Consider the following 13,236-nt stretch of genomic DNA (forward strand, 5'->3'; position numbering starts at 1 on the left):
ATAGTTTTGTAGATACATGTACACTGTACGTACATGTGCAAAAAAATTTACAGTGTGAAAAACAAACCAACCCACCTTGGGGCTGTTTTTTCCCCGTTTGTAATGGTTTGACTTACTTATTGAAAGTAAGAAAAATATGTTAAAAGCATGGTGATATCTCTCGTTTAATTTGAGGGCCGTAAAACTCAGCTTTTTCAAAAGATTTTGAGCATTTGAGAATTTTTTGTTTGGGGGGGGGAGGATTGTGACTCACAATTCCTTTAATGGTATCAAGTATGACTGATCATTTTTTATTAAAATCCACTGCTGCCGTTCCAGTACTTCCCGTGCTCATACTAACATGCTTCAGGTTTATACATGTATTCAGATGGGTAACTGATAAGTTTGTGGCTTGAGGTAGGAGTCAGCTTTGGAAATATCAAGCACGTCTAGTTTTCAACATGTGTCTTCTCTCACCTGTACATTAATAAATATATGCTTAGTCGTCCAGTCATGGATCATACAGAAGCCAGTGTCTCAGTCCCCCTGGAAGTGGTCCACAACATCGACTACCTCATCATTGAATTCATCATCTGAGTCAAGTCAATGAACTCCTTTTTCATCTATGGGAGGAGGCAGTAGTCAAGTCGGGGGGGGGCACCAAATCAGGAGAGCAGGGCTGGTGTTGGGCCAGTCCAGTCTAAATCCACATTCCTTGGTAACAGCAATGGCTGTTATGGATGTGTCGTGGTGAAGCAAGTAGTGGCTCATATTTTTTCGACTTTCAAAGTTCAATTTTTTGCAGCGGAAAAACCAAATTGATCGAGTTAATCACTTCACAAACTTTCTGTATGATCTTTCACCAAAATTGAAATGCTTGCATATTCAGTGAAAAAAATGCATGTGCATCTCCAACACACCATTAACAGCTCAACAAACTTATCAGTCGCCCCCAGAGCCCAGACATGGCCCTCCTCCCCAATGCAAAGCATCACTGACAGACTGAAGAACTCATTACACTCAACCTAATATTGAATGAACAAACATGATTAAACCTGTACACAGATATGGTGGGTACATGTACACCTACACATTTTCACAGTCTGGAAATACCTGTAACATACCTGTATCACCCATGTTTACTCAAGTACTTAAAATCCTTTGACCTTGAAATCTGTAATTACAGGTCATTTTTTTTATCCATACTGTAGATTCCAGTCCCCATTCACTGCTGATAACCTTTTTTTTTTTTTAGATGTGTACTGTCCTAAACTTTACTCTGTGTTATGTGTACATGTATGCAATGCACTCCAAATCATCCTTTGATCTCCAAATAGTATGTTTCATAGTTTCCGGTCTACATGTACGTGTAATCTTACACTCTTTGCAACACATGTATACTCAGTGACGTCTTACACTGAGATGGCTGGACTTAATGTACATACATGTACATGTACATTGTATATTGTACTGTACAACTTACATGTACATGTACACATGTACATTATACATGTACATGTATTGTGAATGATTGCTAAGACACTTCATTGCTGTGAGGTTGGATATGTGCAGTTGGCTTATAGTAAAATACATGTACCTGTAACCATCATAAATTGTGCATTTTCTGACTTGCAAAAGGACAAGGTCATGTTGGCTTGGTTACCCACTTTGCCATACTGGGGTACTCTATTGTGTAGTTTTTGCATGAAATTGCCATAGAAATGAGCCTTACAATAAGTTAAAATCTGCTGAGATGCAAGCAGAGTATTGTACATGTACATGTATTTAAGAGTGAATATGATTGGATCTTACGAAGTGTTAAGTTTTCATGTTTTTTTTTTATGCGGAACTGCGTACTCTGTATACTGTAGTGTTTAAATTTACAATGAATTATAAACATGTCAACCAGAAGGAAATACAATGTAATTGTTAAATGTTTCAGATTCTGGTTGCATAAAAGTTCTTGACTCTGTCTTACATGTACATGTACCGGAGTTTGTCTCCTTTTCCTTGTTTCAAGTAATCACCCAAATTCTCCCCTAATCTTTATTCTCTCTCATGACAAGGATCTTTCACACAGTTCTTGCAGCTTCTCTGTTCGTTATTTTTGGGGGGGTTCATATTTTCTTTAATTCTGCAATGTTTAATTGTGCACACAATACCTCAGCGAGAATATGAAAATCAGTTGTATCTTGACAAAGCATAATGTAGGACGTTGTCCCGAAAAATTTTCCAAACAGGTGATAAATATTAACAATCAAAGTTTCAGCTAAACACGTATATTTATAGCCCTTACTTTAAAATACGAAATACAACTTTCATTTCTCACTAACGGTAGTATCTCTCCAGAAATTCAAGTTTACTCACCTTGTGAAGGTGATTGCCTAAGTTTTCACTGAGAACTTGTCAAAGCTTAATTGACCAAATCATTTCCCTTGATTTGTTATTCAAAAGGAAATTTGTTTAAGGTGAATACATTTAAGTTCTTGATCATTTAAATTGTAGAGTACATGTACATGTAAATTTACACTGTATATATTTTTGTTTAAGAAATACTAAAATACTTCATACCTACATGTACGTGTGCATGGATGTATGTTTTGTGGCTTAGTATTCAAAATAAATCTCTTAGTGGAGATGGAACAGTTTCTTTAGTTTTTTTACATACATGTACATATAGTATTTGTAGTATGTAATTCCTTCCAAAGCGTTTAAAATGTTCTTGTTGGATATGTGAAGTTTTGATATGATTTCTGATGCGTACTCCGTAAATTAGTGTGTGCGTTCATTACACACTCAGCAAATATTTTGGAAGAGAACTTCCCAATGCTACGAGAAAACAATTATTCTGTAGTTGTTTTTCCTCACAATTGCACAAAAGAAATGAATGCATATTGGTAGAGGATTTATTAAATCCTAAGGGCATTTTGCCTACAAATTAAAAAGTGACTCGGTAGTGAATTTGACCTGGCGGGTACTCAGTCAGAAGGAAGTTTAATTAAAATTATCTGACAGGTATGCACTGGCAAGCAAATTAATAATGACAAATGATGAACACTCACATTTATTTCACAGAGAAATACATGTAGGTATTAGTTAAGCTTGTTCTATGGACTGGAGTTTTCAAATATGTTGAATGGCTAGCCAAGTTCTTGTATAACATGACAGTAGAACATTTGCACGTACATGTACATGTACCAGTACAGTGTCAAATCAGCAGATACTACATAAAAAAGTGCTAAATAAACAAATACATGTACTAAATCAGTGAATGGTAAATCAACAAATGCTGAGCAGCAAGTACCGGTACTGAATCATCATCTAATGCTAAATCAGTTAATACCAGATCTGTATAGAATCAACAAGTACATCTTGTATGTTAAAATGGTAAAAGTGTCTTTAAAAAATAGAAAAAGATCAGTGTACATGTACAGTAACAACCCAGATTGGGAAGGTTTTATACAAACCCTGTCTTATAAAAAGTAAATATCTTTTTGAGAGTAAATGATGGAAAAAAGAATTTGATAAGAATATACTTGTAAATTGTTTTTAATTTTAGTTGCTGTACATTTCGTTCATGTTTTTCCCCTATATGATATTCTTTTATCACATTAAAGCCATTTAAACTTGGAGACATTTTTTGACTGCGGCCTTTTCCCCGAAACAACCACTTATCGCTGTTGCTGTTCATATTTTTTTTGTTATTACGTACCCTGTGTCTGCCAAATGCTAGTTTGAATGTGAACTGCACGTACATGTACATGTACTGTCCATGCAGTCCAATTAGGAAATTCCTTTGTAACTTTGTTCTAGCTACAGCAGTGAATCAGTGAATTTCATTTGGGCATTTCATTGCATTTCACCGGTGTTGAAGGGAAAAATGTTAATGAGAAGATTGAGTTGGGGAGGTTGACATCTAAGAAATACAGTACAAGATTTGAACATTACCAGTGTGTCAGTAATATGCACGTGTATTACATTCATGCAGAGGGGCCAGCGTAAAATGAAATAATTATAAACAATTTTGATAAAATGAAGCATCAGTCCATTTGATGTAAGGGGTGTACAGTGCACAGGGTAGATGGGCATACATGTATAAATTTATTGTGTAGAGGAGGTCATCACAACCTATTGATTGGAATTTGGCAAGAGAGAATTATGACAAATAAATGGGCTAATCCCCACAGCTGGAAAGTTGAGTGCTGGCCGACAGAGCAGAGCTGACTGTAGTACCATATGTATGTCTTTTTTTTTAAAGGAATTCTTTGACTGTGTCATTTGTGAACAACAAGCAGACACTTTCTGCAATCTGGACGTTACAAATCTGTGATTCCATGTAACTGTGTGTGCTTTGGTCTTAAGATCTGATCTGTGAAATTGTTTTTTCCTTTGGGATGAAAAGAAAATAGGGAAGGTGGGGGTGGGCTTGGGGAATGGAGAACGGAGAAAAGGGTGCTGCACAAGTACATTGGCTCCTCAAGAGTTGCCTTAGTTTGCTACCGTGATAATCTGACCTCATGTAGTGTAAATGTACAGGTATGAGGATAGGTGACTGACTTTTGTATAAACTGGCTTATCAACCCTGCACTGAAGCACTGGTGGCAGAAGGGGGACAGCGGCCCTCCCACTTTTGACTGTGGGGGTGGGGGCATGGCCCCTCCTTTCCCCTCTTTTGGCTGGTCCTCTACCGGGGTAGGGATTAGTGGATCGGTTTACTGATGGTCTCACAACTGGCCTCCCTTTTGAAACTTGTTTCATTGCTGGTGCACTGAAGTCACCTCTACAATCTTTGTTCCCCCATGATGCATGTGCAGCATGATTCCTCACTCCTCAACAAATTTGTACAACAAATCTGGTGTGTGTAACATTACAACAGCAGATGTTTGATAAAAAACTCAGTATTATTTGTAAACCATGGCAGATTTGGGAACAAAAATGGCCTAAATGTGGCCAGTCAGTGTGTTACAGTCTGCCTAGGTACACATACATGTACCGGTACATGTACAGTTCTCTAGTGCATTCAGTGCAGGTAATTGCCTCAAACCATCTGAAATGTTGTCAGTTTCTATGCGCCATATGTCAATTTTACTCTGCTTCTTCATAAAGCAACTCTGTTAGTGCATTGCATGTACATGTAGTTCACAAGTACAGTACATTCATGTACATTTTGTACGTGTCCACAGAATGTGGTGAATGTGCAGGGAATATTGAAATCAAACTGTCCCAGTGTCAGAGGTCACAAGGATGGCTGGCCAGGCTCATCATAGGCGGTTATCATGTTTAGCCGTTAATGGAAATTAACCTGCATCTGTTGATGGCACTGTGGCCACTTCCCATAGTTGCACGTTACTCCTAGAGCTGTAGCCAGTTGATTCCATCACAGCCAAGCATAGAGAGAGAGAGAGTTACGTCGCTCAGACCACCATCACAAGTCCTTATACACCCAACCTTTTGATACAGACAGCTGACAAACCGGCTACCTTCACCTTTGCATAACAATCGCTTTCATCATCATATACATACCGGTAGTGCCATTAGGCTTGACAACAGATGTGCTCATTGGTGATCAGGAATCTCCATTTCATATCTTCAATTCATTATGTGTGATACATTTATATAAATAATGAACGTGCATGAGTGCAGCATTGAGAATAATTTCATGAGGTCATTGATTGAATATTATAATCCACAAAGCAAAGCCAAAATGGACAGAGCAATTAATTTAAACTCTTTATTTCGTTGAACATTTTCCGACAGTTTTCAATATCTTTCCCACCAAAAACTTGACGGCATTCTGCATATGACATCTCATTAGACCTTGATACGTTAAATGACTGAAGCTGATTTTTTTGTGTGTTTTGGGTCACAATTTCTGACACAGACAAATTACATTCCAGAGGATCAGTATTGAATCTGACAAGTCTTTTTCAGCTGGATTTTGTAAATTTAATGAGTCAAATGAATGAAGATTTTTTATGAAAATAAAATCTCATTGCAAGGGGATCTGAGTAGAAAAGTAATGGATGGCTCATGTGCATGTACCGGTAATTCAGTGGGTTTTTTGCGGTCTTCATTCCCTTTTTATTATAAAATATTTGCAGAGATACATGGAGACAGAGCTTGCGTCATCATCAAGACCTGCTCAATGCTCATTAGGCACATTGGCTCCTTTCTCGTTGAAATAATGGGAACAGAGCCGACAAGATTCTCATTAATCATCACAGAAGGAGCAGATCCACTTAGATTCACAGTTGATAATTACGACCCTGCTGTTATTGAATGAAATGCATCATTTCCAACCAGAAGCTTAATGGACTTTTGTTCTGCTCAAAGGATTCTTTTCTGAATTGATGTGTAAATACACAACAATACATGTACATTTACATGTACTTGTCAGCCCCCATTACAAATTGTCTAGTAGAAAATGTATGTATTGAAGTGGAAAAATGGGAAATTTTTTAGAAGTCACGGCTCAACAAATGCAGTGTCAATCAAATTGCTACAGACATGTTATGTTGTAGGAATTCTTTACAGCTTTAAAATGGCTTGGATCAACTGTTATAAATAACAGTTGATCCAAACCATTTTATTTTTGTAAATACAAATAATATTTGTATATTTGTAAATTCTGCTGAGCTTTACGTGTGTACATACATGTATATACGTACAACGTAAATGTACCGGTAAGCTGCTTCTGCTTTAAACATGCATAGAGAGGGGAGTTTGGTTGCAGGTTGTCCTAGAAAGATAAGCAGAAACTTCCACTCAATCCGGTCTGCTTATTGATTGAAATTGACATTCAAGGGATTGTTAACAGTCTGGCTGCATTTGTATGGGAAATGGAAAAACCCCGCTTTTCATTCCAAAGTGATAAATAGTATAAAAACGTCTAAGTTGAGCAATCTGTTTCCTGCTTTGATAAACTAGTGCTAGAGCATGACTTTGTTGCAAGGAGCCACTGCACACTTGGTTAGAAGTTTTTAAAGTTTTGTCAGCAGTTTGTGCGGCATTTTGATTTCTATTTTTGTTTTAATTGCCGACTTACTTGAAAGTGATTGTACATACCTGTGTGAAATAAATCAGAATTAAATTGTATGAAATTGAGCACTTCCACTGAAACTTAACTTGTCATTCTAATACTCTTTGTTTCAGAACATGATATTTTATTGGCTTGTTAGCCGCAATAAGCAGATTCTAAATTAAACGTACTACTCATACTGTTACATCGGGCTAATGCTCCAATGTGTAACATACCATAGTTTTATATAAATGTATGTGTGCCTCATGATGCCCCACCTTTGGCTGTACATGTAGCATTCACCTTTATCACCATTCACAGTTGTTGTTTCCACTCTAACATTGTGCCTCCAGTGAAGTACTGTTTCTACACCTCTCTAGCATTAATCACCTTATGATTGGTGAATCAATATACTCTCTCAGTTAAAACCTGTGGCTCTTTGTGTGTGACAAACATGCTCTTAGGCATCTGGCTTATTGACAGCAAGGGCTTATTGCTACTACAGGAGCGTTGATTTCAATCAAGAGGCACTGGCATGCGCGTAAAACCGGTATTCACATGTGGTTTCTTACATGGAGAAGGTACATGTACACTGTACATGTACATGTATGTAAGGCTGTGTGTGAGGCAGTTCCAGGACTGTCTATATACATGTGTATACATGTGGCTTACGAAGTGAATCTTTTTTGCCATCGTTTTGTACCTGTTTGCGTTAGAAACAGTAAACTGAGCTCTTTGTTTTGCTACTTCGCTCAGTTTGGCATCCTGATCAGAATGGCATTATTTTCTCTCGGGTGTTAAGAATTCCTTTTTACTCATATTCTGCACAGCTTTTTCATACATGTTCATGTAGGCTTTTATCTCAAAAGTGGCTCTGTTGAATTGAGACTCATTTTTGCTGGTTGGTTGCTCACATAATTATTGTCAACTTCTTGTAAAGACTGAACATTGTTCATGTATACATGGTACACATGTACACAGGTACTGTACAATGTAGCTCTACACATGATCAGGCTGTGAATGGTCATAACCTGTGATGGTTTATCCCTTATCACCCCCATCTTTTTGGAGCTGAAACCTGTGTATAATGTACATGTATGTTCTCGTACATGGAAATCAACAAATTTTAACAAAGTGTCTCTGAGCTGAAATCTATGTACATGTACGTACATGTGCCGGTACATGTACATGTATACATGTATGTACCAATACAAATATGTAAATTAGCAAACTTTTTAGCAGTGTACATTGTGTAAATTGTATTTTTTAAGTTTGTTGAATTAATTAAAAAAGGTGTAGATTTGGATTCATCGAGGTAGATTGATAGGGGTACTTACAAATTATCAAACTGGTCAACTGGACTTACTGTAGGTGAAAAATTCACAGAGTGAATGGTTTCAAGACTCATCTGAGTCATGTCTTCAACTCTGACTGACTGGGTGAATTAGTAGAAAGGTAGTATCAATGCCTCCATGGTTGTGAGGGTGTCAAGGAATTTTCTGGATGGCTGGTTTTTAAGCCGGTGAAAGGTTTTGCAGCTGTCCTTTTTGTTGTTAATTACATGTAATGATCACATGGTTGAGAAAAAGGTACATGTACCTTCAGTATTTGCAGTGGAAACTCGACACCATGAGAGGACAGAAGTTAAAACTCTTAAAATTCAGAGATTAGGTACATGTATGATTCTAAATAAAAATTGAAACTGAAAGAAAACTTGTGAGGTTCAAACGTGGATTGGAGTTGGAAGGAGAAACTTTGACTCCCCAATTGCTGGTACACGAATGGCAGGTACACATGAATGACCTTTTTTGGACTTTTCCCCCCCCTTCTTTTCAGGTGAGACTTGTTGGTGGACCATCTACCCAGCATCCAAACAGAGGTCAGAAGGAGAGAAAGTGAGGGTAGGGGACGATCTCATCTTGGTCAGTGTGTCATCGGAGAGATATCTGGTGAGTTATTTGAAAAGCGAATTTAGGCTGCCCACAAATACACTGTGGATTGTTTGTCACGTACAGGTAATTAGGAAGACCAATAGTGATTGTGACTTCTACAGTCACATTGTGTTTCATGACTAAACAAATCATTCAAAAGGTGTTTTCCATTTCCCCCAAAAAATCAGAATTGAAAACGTGTCATTCCATGCAAAATTGTATGCAGAATTATTTGTTGAGTTGTGCCAACTTGGAAAGATTTTGGCTGATGCCTTTTCATTGAGTGTTTTGAACACATTTTGACATTGGTTGGTTCATTATAAATGATTAGCAAAAAAATCTGTAGAATGAAAATTGTTAATTATATTCATAAATGTACAATTAGTGAGTGGAGAAAAAAAGTGTTCTTGAGTCTTCACTGGAAAATCTTTTAAATGTCACGTGCCATGGAAAGATATAAAACAGTGTCAGTGAATTGTGAGCATAGTTTCAAAATTGAAGAAAGTCTTTGCAGTGTACATTCTTTCTTCAGTTTACAGTGTACTAGTACATGGACACGTATATATCTGAACATGTACATGTACCATTTGATGATATTGTCAGTGTTTTTCTTTATTTGATATAAACCAGAAGGGATTATCTTTCTCATTACTGTTTGATGTATTCGAGGAATGCTTTTAAAATTGAAGCTGTCAGATAAAGCTTGTGCACGTATTTTCTGTACTGCTCGACCATCTTATCACGAGTCTTGGAGGCAAGGAATTTTTCTCTTAATTCCAAATTTGACGTATGGCTTAACCAGATCCGGTCTCAATGCGCGCAACCACGCGCCGTCCATCTATGATTAGGCAGTGCAACACTTTGAGATCTGGGGGTTTGTTTTGCTCTCGATTCTATGCAAGTTGATACCCGTAGCCTGTGGTTGTCAGCTTTTATAGTATAATCCCTCTAAGTCGTACAATCCTCTGAGTCCAGTGTCACAGACACGTGAATAATGATCACTTTTGTTGTGGTTTTTGGACTGAAGTGAATTTCCTCTGGAATTCTTGCTATATCATTAGAGTTATTGTTTTTATATTTCTTGGTCTACAGTTTGTACATGTAGTTTTTTTAATTATTTGGTCTAGATTGTAGTTTCAAACAGTTTGAACAGTGAAACTCCTGACATGGATATGTGTACCGTGATCACTTGTGTCATGGGTTTTTTCTTGGAAGATGGATTTAAATGCATGCCCTGATGTTGTTTTGTGTGTGGGGGGGGGGAATTGTTATTGTAAAGCATCATTTCTGGATTTCTTCTGAATTTCTGGCCACTTAGTAGAAGTTATATTTTTAGAATGTATTTGTTGTTGCTTGTACATGTTGGTCCATAATTTCAATTTTTTACTTACATATAGTTAGTCTAGATTTTATTTTCGAGCAGTCTGAACATCAAAATCCCTAATGGTATTATAAAAACACATGTACATGTAGGAATTGATTTCAAAAAGGTATTCAATTTCAGATGCATATACAGGTACATGTTTCACTTCAAGCATATACTGGTATTTTGCAAAGCAAAAACAATTCTGTTCCAGCAGATAGTGCATTCATGCACTGCTATGCATTGGAAGTGCTGAACGTACATGTGTGATACAGTACTTACATGTACATGCACATGTAGTACGTACAGTGTATATTGTACATGCACAGTATGTTGTGAGCTGAAGGTACATGTAATCTGTTCATGAAGCTCACCGTTAGTCAAATTCTTTGTACGTTAAAAGTTTGAAAATTAAGAATATAAATGTCCCATGACAAACTACTACTAGTACATGTACTGGTATGTGTATTTCTAGGAATTATACATTTTCTCAATTGATGATCTTACAATGTTTGTGCCAGATTTATACTGAATTACGAGTACTGTTGTTGTTTGTTATTGCAGCCATACCAGTTGGTATTGTCAGTGGACCCATTGCATGATAAAAAACAGTAACAAATGTTCAAGGTGCGTACTTTTAGTTTACCAAATGCTGACACCTTAGGACTTTGTTGTTGAAAATGATTTGTGTCTGGTCCTGTATTTCTGCAGCATCTCTCACCAGAGAAGAAGCAGCAACCACCCAGGGTTCAGGCCTCCTTTCAGCAGACGCTATGGACAGTGGCTCCCGTCAGCTCAGGTGGTGTCAAGACAAAAGCCATGGGTAAGCATTTATATTTTTATTACAACAAAAACTAGGTTACTCTTCAGCGACTTAATTTAATTAACACTGTATACTTTCCTGTCTAAGCTTGCTTGGGTGGGACTCAAAGCCTGAACCTCCTACCTATGGTATACATCTACACCATATGACCATCCAGCTGACATGGTCACCTGACTGGTTTGAATTCAATTTCAATCAATAATTCTATGGTTACTTTAATCAATATGTGTGTTCCATTTTGTTCTTATCTTGTGAGCTTGTTTTAATTGTAAAAGTACCCGTTCTTGTGGTTCAGCATGACTCTTGTTGAAAATCACATGATTGAGCAATAAGCTCTTTGTCTCTGTAATTGTACTTGGCAAGTAGAGCTCAGATGGTAAACTCTCGACTTTTATGAGAAAAAAAATACAAATATGTGAATTGCAAGGGAGACGTGGGGAATATTTTGTCTCCTCCCACCGAAATAATGGGGAAAATAAAAGGAAGTGGATTGAAATGGCCAGTTTCCAAGAAATACTTCAGACTTGGTTTCCCTTAACTTCTGATTGTTTGTGATTATCAATCTGCCTCTGTGCAGTACATTTCCCTACGCCCCCTCTTTGCAAAGAGTCACATCCTTCCTTGTGGCACCCATGATGACAAAGTGCCATTGGTATGATGTGTTGAAGTTGTTAACATCCTGAGTGCATTTGTGGTGATGCAAGATGCAGTTAATAAATCTGGTGCCATTTTACTTGATACCGTACATTTCCCCTGCTTCACTGGTCGTTGAAAAGTTGGTAAATCAATTCTTGCGTAGCCTGGATGTCTCAGGATGCTTCAGTGTGCATGAGGTTTTCAGGGAAGTCATGCTCTCGGTGTCTGCGGAGTGAGTTGGAAAAACCCCGATTGAAACAAGTCATGCCCCGGTATCATTTTGCAATTGTGTAACTGTGCATTTGTCGCCGTGCTGAGAGAAACTTAATCATTATCACTGGAAAAAAGCAGGAGTAATGATTTTGCTTGAAGATGTCTGCAGGTAGTCCAGAGTAGCCAGATGACCCTTGAAATAAATTAGACATGAGATAATGGCCTTGATGTTTGGCCAGATTTTGTGATACATGTAGCTTTGTAGAAATTTCAAGATGGTTGTAAGGTGCTCCTCAAGGAGAGCTGAAGTATTAAATTAACCTTAAAGGAAGGATACAGTGAAGAAAGAACTCAAGCTGAATCCAAATTCCTGGTTCGTTTGCACTGCTTGAGTTGGTCACAACTTGCCCTGCTCTGGGGCAGAACATGCTACCAGTAAGGTCGAAAACCTCCAGGCATTATCATAGCTAAAGCAGCTGAGCCACAACTGGTCGGGTAGATTAAAATTAGCAATGATGGATTTGTGCTTTGAGACAGGTTTGTCTTGCTTTGCAGCAGATTCAGTGGACCATTTGCAGCTGTTTGAAAAATAAAACCAACTAAATTTTCATTCAAATCACTTTGAAAGCCTTGGCATACAGCAGTAATGACATAAAGTATATTTTATTTGGCTTGGTATCATTTGAAAGAAAATGACAAAGGGTTACGGTATTTCCAAAGGTGTGTCTTGTTGGAAAAGCATTTCCCATACATTCTTAACCTAGGGTGCCGGTAGTACCACCGGTACATGTACAATCATGCTGGTTAATTGTAAATACATGTACCCTTCTGGTGAGGCATTTATTAAACACATGGGTAGATGTAGGACCTGTGTCACAATGTACTTTTTTAGTTGCCTAGAAAGTATGGATAGAGAACTGGTCAGTAGCAAGGAACACCTCATGACATTTTGGTTGGCAGTCTGTTTCTGCTTTGCAATTTTGTTCTGTCCTTAGCCAATTTAGGTGCTTTGGTTGTATTCAAATCTGTTTTCTAAGGCTAAGTCAAGGTCTTTTCCCATTGGAAATACACATGGATGTGTTGACAATAGACGCAGCCACAGCTCCAGAAGCCTGTTTTAGACATGACCTTAGAAGCTGTGTGAAATTGGATTGTGGATATCGCAAAGGCTTAATTCTTTTAAGGCATAATTAATTAGGCCCTGATGGTTCACCCAGTTTGGCATCCAGATGAAAATTCATGTTATGAGGGTGAAAATTTGATAGGGGTTCTA

The 13,236-nt window shown here is 37.7% G+C and overlaps 1 protein-coding gene across 15 annotated transcripts in view; it reads left to right on the forward strand.

The window, feature by feature from the left end:
• The window catches only part of LOC147800585 (ryanodine receptor 2-like), a 191,447-nt gene that overhangs the window by 23,498 nt on the left and 154,713 nt on the right, over positions 1-13,236 (forward strand). For all 15 annotated transcript variants that reach the window (XM_087144452.1, XM_087144448.1, XM_087144495.1 and 12 more), the window contains exons 6-7: positions 8,834-8,946; positions 11,003-11,114. In XM_087144452.1, the coding sequence (XP_087000578.1) occupies positions 8,834-8,946; positions 11,003-11,114 (225 nt within the window). The remainder of the gene's footprint in view (positions 1-8,833; positions 8,947-11,002; positions 11,115-13,236) is intronic.

This window comes from Acanthaster planci, linkage group LG01 (assembly GCF_054643075.1).
Source record: "Acanthaster planci isolate LZ-2023a linkage group LG01, COTS_SCS, whole genome shotgun sequence".
NCBI classification, from domain to species: domain Eukaryota; kingdom Metazoa; phylum Echinodermata; class Asteroidea; order Valvatida; family Acanthasteridae; genus Acanthaster; species Acanthaster planci.